The 12,983-nt window shown below is 38.5% G+C and overlaps 1 protein-coding gene and 1 non-coding gene across 6 annotated transcripts in view; both read right to left on the bottom strand.

Annotated features, from left to right (window-relative positions):
* The window catches only part of RC3H2 (ring finger and CCCH-type domains 2), a 28,623-nt gene that overhangs the window by 13,239 nt on the left and 2,401 nt on the right, over positions 1–12,983 (bottom strand). For all 5 annotated transcript variants that reach the window (XM_085521062.1, XM_085521066.1, XM_085521065.1 and 2 more), the window contains exons 2-11: positions 7,620–7,916; positions 6,124–6,241; positions 5,457–5,690; positions 4,676–4,851; positions 3,452–3,652; positions 2,941–3,073; positions 2,569–2,687; positions 2,099–2,211; positions 1,179–1,487; positions 254–468 (exon numbers count right to left, since the gene is read on the bottom strand). In XM_085521062.1, the coding sequence (XP_085377188.1) occupies positions 254–468; positions 1,179–1,487; positions 2,099–2,211; positions 2,569–2,687; positions 2,941–3,073; positions 3,452–3,652; positions 4,676–4,851; positions 5,457–5,690; positions 6,124–6,241; positions 7,620–7,850 (1,849 nt within the window). In that variant the 5' untranslated portion in view covers positions 7,851–7,916. The remainder of the gene's footprint in view (positions 1–253; positions 469–1,178; positions 1,488–2,098; positions 2,212–2,568; positions 2,688–2,940; positions 3,074–3,451; positions 3,653–4,675; positions 4,852–5,456; positions 5,691–6,123; positions 6,242–7,619; positions 7,917–12,983) is intronic.
* LOC116654193 (small nucleolar RNA SNORD90) lies at positions 3,162–3,269 on the bottom strand. Its single transcript, XR_004309177.1, has one exon. It is a non-coding gene; the product is annotated as a small nucleolar RNA SNORD90 (small nucleolar RNA).

Raw genomic sequence — 12,983 nt, 5'->3', positions numbered from 1 at the left:
TCTGTATACTGAGGTACCAGCTGCATAATATGCAGCAATCAAAGGTGAGAACCATTGGTAATGGGAGCTGACTACAAGTCCCTGCCATCAGGGATGGAAGACAGTATTATACTGAGTGAAGGTTCAGATGGTCTTGAAATAAAATAAAAATAAAAATCCATAGAATTAAAATATGTTATTTCTACCTACAGAACGTGCAGGCATATCTAGATGAAAATTCAAACCTACTCTTGACTCAGTGTCTTGTACTCACCTGTCTGTGGGTACTGTGGAACTTCATACGACAGCTGAGTTCTGGGATCTTGGAAATACTGAACATTATCAGAATGTGGAGGGTAAACAGGTACTCTGGGAACAAATTGGCTGGACTTTGGAGGCACAGAATTCACTTCTGTTCCAATATTAGGGGGACCAGCTGAGGTAGCTGCTGCCTGGCTTACAGGAGTCTTGGGTGGAGAACCAATTTTACTGAAAAGGATTAACAAGAAATCATTAAACAGATCTTTATGTATTTTGGTTAACCATCTCTCAGTGTACATACATGTATGTAGTGCAAAAATTTGGGTGAAGTTACTTACTCTAGAATTTTAGCACCCCAAATTATTTAGTCTCAGACTTTCTCATAAGAGAACTCAAAAGCTTATATATACGTTTTGTGATGTACTCGTAACCTTCCATAACACTTGCAAATGTATTCTAGCAAAGACACAGGGTTTGAAAAATTTAAGGAATCAGTGCTTTATGGAGAAGTACCAAAACAATTTTAAGGGAAAATCCCAAAAGTGGAAGATTTCTAGGATTAAAGGGATTTTTCTTGATAAAATATACCACATGTACTCTTCTTGCTTCCAGGAAACATCTGTTATTGAATGCAGGCTTTTTGTTTTATGCAATAACCAAATACTAAGTAAGATATCAGTAAAATTTTAAATACGGGGAGAAACTTACACTTTTATATCACATGGAACTATTTAGCAGCTAAAACAATTGGTGCTGATTCTGACAACTCAGATCTAATCTTTGTATAATGATAGTTCACAAGTCTGCAGCCAGTAAGCAACAGCCACAATTGCACAGCAGGACCAGAATTCAATATGTATGATTTGTGATTCATAAGCTTGTCTTCCTTTATCATCTAATGTTGTGCTTTGCTATTTTTATGAAAAAATGTTACCTACTTTTCAGGTAGTGATTCTGTAGGGGATCCAGAAACATTCTGTCCATTGGCTCCACTCTTCCCTGCCTTCTTGGTGTTCTCCAAAGCTCTTAAGGAAGTGTCTGCACAGCGAGGGATCAATTGGGGAACACCACTTTCTAGATTAGCTATTCCATTAGTACTTGGCACCATCTTCCCTGTTGCTTCAGGGCTTCCTATGACAGAAATTACGCTTCCTGTAGTGGTTGAGACGGTGCTATTAACGCCAACTTTATTTAGAAGGGGGAATGTTCTCACTGTTGCACTGATTTTTTTGTTCCTCAAGCGATATCTACAAACAAACACATAAACACACAAAACACAGATGATTTAAGAAGTACTTATTGTGCAGTTTAATGTAATTGTAAAACTAATAAGAGATTGGAGAGGATGATAGCAAAAAATTACAGGACTTCACACTGCTGTCTATTTTCAACAGTTCAGCATAACTTAAGTAGAACATCAGTACCCTCCCTGTAATCAAAGATCATCTCCTATGGAACATCTGCGTGTGCAGTCCTTTGGAAAGAGAACTGGGTGAAAACAGATTAAAGAATACATATGTTACATATTATCTAAATAACTCAGTTCATTCCTTAGTCAATTAAAATATAATTAACATTTTCTTTCCTGTGAGAGGTATATCCAATCTCTGACAGACACTGAGCCTAGAATCTGTTTCAGAAAAGAAAACTTTATTCCATATAGGTAAAAAAAAACAAACAAAAAACCAGAATTGGAATTAGTTGGTAGATGTTTCTTTACTGAACCTTCAACTTCACATTGGAGTTGTAATTTCAAGAGATTAATTAATTGTTCAGAATGAATAAATACACCTCAGAAACTATTTTCAGAGTTCTAAGGTAACTGCTCGGATTTAAACTGAAAATCTCTAATACTCACTTTTCAAGCTCTTCCTGAGAATGAGCAAACGTACAGTTGGTTCCTCTTGGACATCCACCTTGCTGTCGAAGGTCTCGGCACATACTTGTTTTGTATTTGCTATTTGGTTGTGGCTTAAAAAACACAAATAAAATATATTCCATTTACAAACAAAAACACAAAAATAGGCTTAAAATAAGCACGCAAACATATTCAAGATATTTTTAACTGTCTTTCATCAGAAAGCTAAGGAATTGCTTGTTGGTGAGGTAGACACTACACACTTGTATGGATCTCAGTGTATGTAGCTCTGCTGTATTCCATATTTGAAAATGTTGTTTACAAAACTAGAATGCAGCAGATAACAGTATTATTGATTACTCCACAGAAAAGACCATCAATATTTCAGTAATTAATAACAGGAAATCTTAAGAGTTGCATATTGCAATGTGTACATTAAGACATATGACACAATGAAGAAATATAGTAACCTGTGGAGTTTCATGGCCTTTTCTACTGTAATTCTGAATGAAATCCACCAGCCCATGTACCACCGTCTTTACAGCCACCATTGCATTTTCCAGCTGCTCCCATGTTGGAGATGCTGCATCTAAAAAAAAATCATTAAAAGCAGGTTTGTCATAAGTAATTTCCAAGGAATCATAAATAAGAGAACTTTTTCCAAAACATCGAGGACAAGGGTACAGCTCAGAAAATCCTGAAGATGATTTTGTGATAGCACTACTTTAACTGGAATTTTGAAATCAGTAATGACAATTATCATCTTATACAATTTACTTCACTTTGATATTAATGATGTGATTTTAAAAAAATAAAACAAAACAACAACTTTGCTTGCTTACCTGGATTTGGGTCAATGTTTGCCAGAAGCTCTAAATGAGGTCTCAGCCTGTTTAAGTTTGCAGGATCACCTGTGCGCTGCAAGACGATCGTCAGTTCTTGCACGCTCTTTGCAAAAGACTCTGGAGATTGGAGCTGAAAGTAAAGTGAGTGTTAGTGCACTTCATACAACTGTGAAGTATCAATTTTAAGAAGATTTCCGTTGCATTATCTCCCACTTGCAACATATAGTGTCTTCAGATGGCATACAGCAAGTATCAGTGGAGAGAAATTGTTTCTCAGCTCAGAATCTGCCCTATGAAGCTTCATCATAAGACACGAGACACAAGCTACTGAAAAACAATATGCCTTCACATGAAGAATATACTACAGCAGGGAAAAGCTTTCATTCTGGTTTTACTTAATATTTGATAAAACTAAAGACAAAAAGATAACTGAAGAAATTACTGGACTTTTATTATACCACTGAAGAGTCAAATACCAAAAGGTACTAAAACCTGCCCTTTGACGAACCTTGTCAATAATGGATTGCATGTGAGATTTATGTGCCAGGTCACCATAAAGAAGGGAAGACCACTGTTCTGGTGATATTCGAAGTCCTGCTTCCATGGCAATGTGAACAATTTGGGCATCATGTTCTCTCCGCAAAGCCTCGTAACTCCGAAACTCTTCTTTAAGTTGCATCAGAGAAGAATCTTCATCCCTTTTAGTGACCTAATGAACAATGATGCATAAACACACTTTTAACAAGAAACCTCCAATCTGCCAGGAAAAAAAAGCTACATAGAATAAAATGCAAATGCATATTTCTTCTTGATATTTAACAGATTATTTACTTTCTTCACTTCCCCTCCCCCCCCCCCCCCATTTACTCATCCACTTTAATGAGCAGCACACAGGCAGAACAGCCAGCTCTTCAAGTTTTAGCAGGATCACTAGTGCTAAATTGTGATATCAACTCCACTACTCACAACCAAGCAATCAGATTTGCTTAAGTCACAAAGCATACAAAACAGTTATCTGATACAGTCAGATATTCAGCAGTTCTTCCAGTAGCTTTTGCTGCCCAATGCTAGAAGATTAAAGAAAAGAGGAAGCCTCTCAAGTTGACTGAAGTGATACAAAGGTAGAAAACTTGGCCTCTCTGGTAAATATTCTCCACTATAAATGTTAAGTGAACTCTTATTTAAGACATTTGCCATAAAAGTGTACAAGAAGTCTCATCGTTTTTGTTTTATGACATCATGATATATTAGATATTACGGTCACCACAGAAGCACCCAGGATTACAGTATTCCAGAAATCGTCTCCAGAATTGGACTTCAAGCTTTGAGAGCATCCAGGCCAGTCTGACACATCTGGCCAGACCTACTCTTATGAATCCACATAAGATCAAACATGATTATGACAAATCATTTTATTTCTTCCTGTAGCAGGTGAGGAGTGTCTGTAGAGTTAAATTTCATGCCTCTCTCAGGAGAGAGAAATTTCCAGCTGATAGACAACAATTAGTAATGAGAAGTAATTACAAAGGTGATTTCAATCAACACATGACCACTCGTTCCTTTTACAGGGATCTTTAAATATTAGATAACTTCATGTCAGTTTTTCACTGCACATTTGAATGTACTGAAACAGAATTTATATAACATTTTACATATAAAAGATTAATTCTAAGAAGGGTTCCTTGGAATTGCACTTGTTCACAGTAACAAACTTCAAATTCTGATATTGTACCTTAAAGCATGATGCTCTATACAGTAGCTGCACAACATGACCAATGCTTGTTTTAGAGGCCTGAGGAAATCTTGGTTCTAGCCTTTGCACCACAAAAAGTACCAGAACTTTTCTTGAGAGTGCGGAGCCATCTTCCAGTGCCAGTAATACAAGTTTCAGTGCCTCCTCTTGCATAGCTTTAGCACACAAAAATAAGAAAGGAATAGAAATATGTTGCCAGAAATCATGGCTATCATGTATTAACACCATATGCAGAAATGTATGAATCATCCTGAACACAATTCCTTATTTTTACTTCACTAACCAAAAATAAAACAAAACTTTGTAAACATATTTTAAGAAATTTGCTACTTCAGAAGTATCTAAAATTAGTTCATCGATTGTATTTACAGCTTAAGTATAAACAAGATAAATTTGCACTTTAGCATCAAAATCTGATCCAAGGCAGCGGTACAACCAGCCTGTGTTACAGTTCCACTGCATAGCAGGCTGTGAAGAAAGCTGATTTATCCATGTTTCTTTGCCAGCAGTTCTGAATCAATTCTTCATAATTTCCATCGACCATCAATGAAGACAAAACAAAAAACAACAAACCCCAACCTTTTAAGAAAGGAGATTTTACTACCATGTAGTCTTTTTTCTCCTCCCTCTCTTTCTCATTTAAAGCTGAAAAACAGACGTCATGGCACTTTCAACTGCACAGAAAAAGCTTCCAAGATTTTTTTTTTATGTGTTAAGATACATTTATATTTACATGTTGCAGATTCTGCAGGTACTGTACCTGGTCCTAGAAACTGACATCCTCGTGCCCTGACAGCAGCCCAAAGATTGGCAGAAAGCTGCTGAGGATTTTGGTGCTGCAAGATCAATTCTGTAACGGTTCTCTCGCCCAGTGATCGAGCTGCTCTCATAGCTCTAACTCGACCCTCTTCCTCTACCAGCTGACAATTCACCAGTGTCACAAGCTTCCTTTGCATTGGACGGCTCAGTGCACTCTGATTCAAGCTAGCAACACCTTCAAAAAAAGAGAGAAAAGAAAAAACTATTGCTTTTAATTGGACAAATTAATCTAGGTAGAGAAAACAAAAATGTACAACAGTATGTCTCTAGGACTTGAATTCTAATCACAGGTATCATCATTTCTCTTGGGCAATTCTGGGTAACTCATTAGCAAAAATAATCTTAATTAGTCTTAAACTGACATCAAACTCATCCTTTGAGGAAAGATCAGTTTTAGAAAGAAGTTAGTCCCATGGAAATATCAAATATTAAAAAAGTATTTGTAAACTTGAAATCAAGAATCAATTGTCACAAGTGTGAATAAGACACGGGAGAAAATGTTATTACAAAAACAAGGGAATTAGCGCACTGATGTCTAAAAACCACAGTGCTGTTAAAAGTACACCAAAACTGCTGTACCAAAGTTCCACTGTTCGGTGGAAACTTACCTTTTCCTCCACTTAATGGCTTTAAATAGAGCGCCAAATCCTCAACACATTTCTTTGCTACTTCATAATGTTTGTTCTCTCCTACATTACTCAACTTTACTGTCTGATGATCAGGTACCTAAAAAATGCAAAGAAAAGGTGAAAAAAATTATATGTACCCATCTGACCTACATGATAAGCCTATGATGGCACCAACATCACTACCATAATTACTTAATACTGCAGATGTGCAATGCTTCTTAGGGAAGATAAAGACAGGACCCATCTAAGTTGTGTGGAATGTAATAAGGAGTAACAGAAAAGACTAAAGACAAGTACCACAAATGAAAGATTATTTCTGTTAGTACCCAACACGTTAAGAACAAAAGTAGGATTAAAAAAAACCAAACAAACAATAACCAAGACCTAATGGAGAATGTAGTTAAAAGATAGTTGAAGAACACAAGATTTGTAAGGATGATCACTTACTTTACTATAGAGAAACAAGTGAGGTTGCTTTACAACTGGCAAGAACATAACATGAAAAAGTCAAAAACAAAGTTAAATAATTTAAACGCTTAAAACAGGCACAAAGGCACACAACTTTGAAGCCTTCAAAGAAAAGAACTATCAAACTTAACTTGATACAAGAACTCAAAGTGGAGTAACAAGGTCAGACTATGAAAATAGAAGGAACATTAGTCACAATACAGTCAATTGATTGAAAGACACCGATAGAAGTTTAGAGCCCAGGAAAACAAATATTAGATCAAGGCAGACATGGGGGGAAAAAAAAAAAAAAAGAAAAAGGATGAATTTGAGAAAAAACACTAACAGATAGTCTTATTATCAATAGCTTCAGCTAAGCATGTGATAAAATGTTAAAAAGAAAAGTAAATGCATCATCAGTGCATCACCCAGGTGTTATAGACAGAGTATTATGAAAAATCATATGAATCAGCATAAGGAGAACAGACTTATTTAGTCTCCATACAGTGTAGTACTGATTATATAATCACTGTTTTGCCACTGCTATGAGACTAAACAAGGAACATTCCTGGCCTGATTAGCCAGTATCTGAAAACACAACTGAAAAGCTATCATACATATTTTTAAAAAACTAGACATGTTTCTAAAACTCAGCTAAACAGCTACTTTGAACACATGGCATGCACAAGTGAGACTCCTTGCAAGGAAGTATACCATACATAAGTGCAATCTGCAGGTCTGTTCTTCCACTGACTACTGTCACAGGTATTGTCTAGTTTCTAGCAAGCATTTTTCTCCAGTCCCATTTCAGGAGTCTTTTCACACCAGTATTTTCACTTTTTGGGATATGAAAGGACCTGAAAATGGTGTGGTTCCTTTCACAGTGTTTGTGGACTTTAAAACACTACAAAGTCAAAGCCTTGCCATTTATAGAAAAAATGGGAAAAAAATATCAGCACAAGTATTGTAACTGGCATGTAAATGTTAATAACATGAGATGGCAAAACAAAGAGCAGTTTAAATCATACCTGGGCTCCAACTAACTGGAGGAGTGCAAAGTTTACGGGAAGCACATCGATGTCTGTATTGATGGCAGTCTGGTCGAAAGGACATGCCTTGCGATGAAGCTTGTTCAGGCAGGTCTTACAGACAGTGTGAGAGCAACCTAAGCTGATGGGTTTGTGCACATTCTCATCAAACTCGTTGTAGCAGATTGGGCAGGACAGAAATTCTGTCCACTGAGCTGCCTGCACAGGCATTGTGGAAGCTGGACAGTTGCTTTGCAGGCTAGAAGACCATTATTTCACTGTGCTACGTTTTGGCAGCTGTAAGTAAATAACAGATTATTTAAAACGTGCTTTCTGGTAATTTAGAATTAATTTGAATTTTAAAAAATACCATTTAAATGTTTTACAGACTAACATTGAATGCTTTCACCAACATACTCAAAACCACGACTTTTTGATAGTTTAATAACTGTACAAAAACGCTAATGAGCTAAATTACTGTAGGCTACAATAAGTTGAACATATTCACAATAAATAGCATTAAAGTCGTTCTTGCAGGATTAAATACAAGTTTAGTGTAGGAAAAGGAAGACATTTACTGGCACAGAAAGAGCATAAGCATCCAATCTCATCTAAACTCAACCTTTCAGAGCTCTAAGACTACACTCTAGTTATAGAATAGGCCTGTGGGGATGGCACAAAATGTTACCTGCGTTCACTTCATTTGAAGTGAAGTACAGCAATGCTTTCCTTCTGAAGTTTTTACTCAGGTTTCATTAAACCATTTTCCATTGAGAATCACAACACGATACTAATAATGAGAGATGAGCACTATTTTAAGGACACGGCATAGCAGGCATGGTGGTGATGCAGTTGGATGAGATGATCTTATTGGTCTTATCCAACCGTAATAATCCTGTGACTCTCTTAGAATCACAGAGCTCCCTCTCCCTCCCTGAGCAGGGCAGGACACTCGAGAAGGGCAGAGATTGCTCTGCCCAGTATTGCTTTTCACATCTCTATCTGACACAAGAACCTCAGCAAACATCTGATGTACTGAAAATCACGGATAACACTTGAGGATAAAGCAAGCAGTAACTTCAATCAGTTTGTTACTATTTTCTCTTGAAAATTCTCTGTTCAGATGTAAAATGCATCTTTTACATCTACCTATTAAAACAAACAACTGTTCTAAAATACGATGCATTTTACATAACTTAAGTTCTATGAGAAAGATAACATGCCTGGGAAGTTCACTGAAACCATTTACATCAAAACTCGGGGAAGACTCATACCCACATTCAGCTGAGAGCAGAACAGCCCCACCCTGCACTGCAATGTGCAGCACTGTTGACTTTCTATGCAACCTGGAGACCTGTTAGTTCACTTCAAGGCTCTGAACGAGCCTATCCCAGCAGCTTGTTAGAATGCAAATATTTAGATATTTAACTGACACATTTCTGTGTGTATATATGTATTTATTATTATTATTTTTCCAATCATGGAAAAAAAGAAAAGGTAATTGTTTTGAGAAAGCTGTGCTCACTCTCCTGCATTTGAATTCAGTAACTCTTCACTATGATCCCTCTGTTGGCTGTGCTAACATGTAATTAATGCTAAAGTATCAGATCATTGAAATAATTACATCCACATATCGAGTCTATTTGGTGCTCTAGTATTTTATGTTAATTACAGCCATCTGTTTAGAAACTCTATTTAACACGATGAACATTCAGTGCCCTTTAAATAACAGGACACTTGTACAACATGTCCCCATCTCAATGCACTTCTCAATATTTTGCAGAAATCCCACCCCCCCAAAACAAATTCCCATAGTAAACATAAAACAAAACAAACTGGAAGTTGAACCTGCCCCTTAAGAACGAAGCTGCTGAGGCAGTGCTTCCAACATTGGCCAAAACATTCACATGTACTGGACAACGGATTTTCATCCAGCTCATCTGAAAGCACAGTCAAAGCTCTTGCAGTGATGAAAAAACATTCTCTTTAATCTGCTATTGCTAGATTCATCTTTTAACCACTGAAATCCCAAAGCAAAACAAGTAATTGCAAAAACAAATGAGCCAACATACCCAAAAAGGCATTTCATTCCTCTATGAGGAATCCCATCACATCCTTCAGCACACTTGCTTCAACCTCCCTACACAAACAGCAGCACAAGGGTTGGGCAGAACTGTGGCATAAAGCCTTGCAGGAAACACTGTCAGCGTTCCTGGAACACCAAGGTACAGTCATCAGCACTGTGCTGACCCCAGACCCAAACCCAGGGCTTTACATCCCTTTTTGTACAGCACGGTCTGCCCGAGGAAGCGCTGCCATCGTGACTCACAAAGGGAAAGGTGCAAGGGAAGGCTGCTACAGGCACAGCCCACTGCCAGCATGGTGCTGGTCACCAGCAGCCTCTGAGCAAACCACTGATTAACCAGCTCAAATGCAAGAATACCAACTCAGACTGTACAGTACCCACGTTCAGTAACCACAGATACTACAGACACACGCAACAAACACCACCTCTCTACAGGCTTCTAAAACAGTTGTTTCCCTGACCAGCACAGAAAGGAAACAAAACAGAAGAGCTCATCACTGATTTGTACAGATCTCTGTGCATTTATTCATCAGAAATAGATTCTTCTCAGCATGTGCTGACTTCCAGATTTCTTGTCAGGAACAAGTCTAATGAAGTTGGCACACAGCTGAGGAGAGCTCTCAGCTCAAAGCTTTGGGCAGCCACAACAAGAGGAAGCCACCACACCTGCACCCGGCACTGCTGTGCCTTAAGAAAGCACCACACCTCCTCCTCCCCATCACACTGACTCCTACAGAAGGCAGACGCCAAATGTTTAACAAACTCCTGTTCTCTGTCAGGAGCAGTGAATTTCAGGGACTCCTGAGGAACAAATTGCTCCAGTGCTTTGAACTGAACAGAGACAAGAAAGAAAACAAAGTAAAGAAAACCAAGAAGCCACTGGGGTTTTGTTTTTAAATGGAAAATGTGCTTTAATGCTGTCATTATCCTTTGTCTACCTGTTCTGTCTGTTAAATATGCCATATCTACACATAACGCCAGGCTGCTTTTCCTTGCCAAAGCAGAAGCATCCCACATACTGGAAACAGGTCAAACATACAAGAGTTTGGTGAGACACAGCAAATTTTACACATACTTATATATTTTAGTAAAATGTGTTTACGCGTCATTGCTACAATACATTTTAGAGTATTACTATTAAAAGCAGCATTTCAGATGACAAACTAAAGAACACCCGCCTAGCCTCAAAGTTACATAATATATCAGAGTTGAGTCATTTTGTTCGCAATACAGAAACATTTTCCCACTGCAGAAATGGTTGCAAGGGAGTTTAGTGCCAGTGATCAGCCACTGACTTCCCTGTTATTATTTCAGACCAGGACATTTGATGGAACTCAAAGCAGTGACAGGAGGGTGGGTGCAAAGCCCCAGAGGCTTCATTGAGCAGCTGTACCACTTTCAGATGATGGAAGCTGTAAGATCTGGATGTTCTTATTTTACATGAACTTTTAACTACCCAAACCTACAACACGGCGTACAACTAATCCAAGTCATGGCACTTCTATTACTGTCTTCCTCTCCCATGGGAACTCTGGAACCTCCGGATCATTTTCTAGTAAACAGGACAGAAATGCTTTTTATCTGAAATACAGACACATTTCATTCATGTTTGTATTTGAAAAAAGGTCCAGATTTGCAGGTTAACTGGGCCATGCTCGGCAGTTACCTGTTTGCTCTGCCTGCCCTCCCAGCCTGCCAACCTGAAGGCAGCCAGAACCAAGCAGCGAGGCTCTGGAGTGCTGCAAAGAATGCTGAGTCCCGCACTGTCTGGAAGAGTTAACTGGAAACAATGCTGACAGTGCTTCATTCTCAAATCCATTCATATCCAGAGCTCAGGCCTAACAGCTGGAGCAGACATTTACTGCTCCACATCAGAAACACAAGAACACGACACAAAAGTAGAGAAAGGGATGTTCTTCCCTTAGTGGCTGGTGTTGCCTTACATCCTAATTCACCAACTACATTTCTCACCCACACAGAGATACAAACTTAATTCATTTTTAATACTTCATATCCATATTTCCACCTTCCAAAAAAGCTGTCAAACACACAGGTACAGGTGGGGGCAATTTCAGTCTCTCCAGTTGAAACCGTTCCTCGCACAAAAGCACTAAATAGCTCTCAGAGATGACTTCAGCCTCACATTCACCTGTCCAAGTAGATGACTTGGATTTTCCCTCATTTGCAAAGATCATTTGTGCATTTTTACTAACCAGCTGTTGGATCAAATCAAGGTACAATTCTTCGAGGAAGGGAGAAAAAATTCAGCACCTCCCCCCAGCTACGTGCCCCAATTACCACAGTGAGAACGTGTGTCATTCTACAACAACTCTTTTCTTTGAATTGAAAGAAGTTCAACATGAGGTTGAAGAGCATTTCCCCATCAGAGCTGCACACCACTGGACATAGGTCATTATAAGACATGGGATGTGCAAGTATCAGCCCCTGCCAAAGAAAGCAAGGGCTGAAGGCTTGAACTGTGCTCCCCCAGCAAGAGAAGAGCAGCAGCAGACGCATGTCTGAACAGAAGCAGCAGCCTGGTGGTTCCATGCCAGGCCTGCTCTGCTAAGGCCTCCTCGCCATCTCCCTTGTGAGGCTGATGCAAAGGACAGGCTTGCTAACAGATCTTGTGTGAGAGTGAAAAATGGAGCAACTCTGATAGGGCTCAAAGGCTCCTCTACAAATGAGGACTTAAAAATAAAACAAAAGTATGGCAACTTGTTATGTAGAGCTTCCACAAAACCAAGGCAATACAGTCCACTTTGGACTGAATCCGCAAACCTTAAAAAAAAAATCAATTTAATGATTAAATTAAAGAGTCCTTGATATTGACACGCTCTTGATGCTGACTGCAGAGATCGTGTCTTGTCTGCTTTTTTAAACAACCTCCGTTTTAATGTGTCATTTATGCAGATTAGATCGTTGCTTGCTTTGCAAAGACCTAACTTTTCCAAGCCTTCCTTCTCAAGTTATGCAGTTCTGAAAGCATCCTGACCGGCTCATGTCACCAAATTGCAAGTATTAACGTATTCTCTGCAACAGCTACAATCCTTTATTCATTTCTCTTCAGTAGCCATCATTTACAAAACTAGCTTCATTAAAGTCTTAGAAATCATAACAGCTTTGCATCATTCAGCAATGATGACTTGAAATTAAAATAAATCCTCTTTACAGAGCAGACTTGATTATTTCTACAGTCCACAATATCTGTCACATATGAACCTCCTTACATCACACATCAAGTTCTATAGTAAGGAGAGCCTTTAGTGACCATCAGA

Source organism: Coturnix japonica, chromosome 21, assembly GCF_054131305.1.
Source record: "Coturnix japonica strain WE chromosome 21, WE-NBRP24, whole genome shotgun sequence".
NCBI classification, from domain to species: domain Eukaryota; kingdom Metazoa; phylum Chordata; class Aves; order Galliformes; family Phasianidae; genus Coturnix; species Coturnix japonica.
Note: the sequence above shows the minus strand (reverse complement) of the source record. Positions and strands in the feature narration are given on the sequence as shown.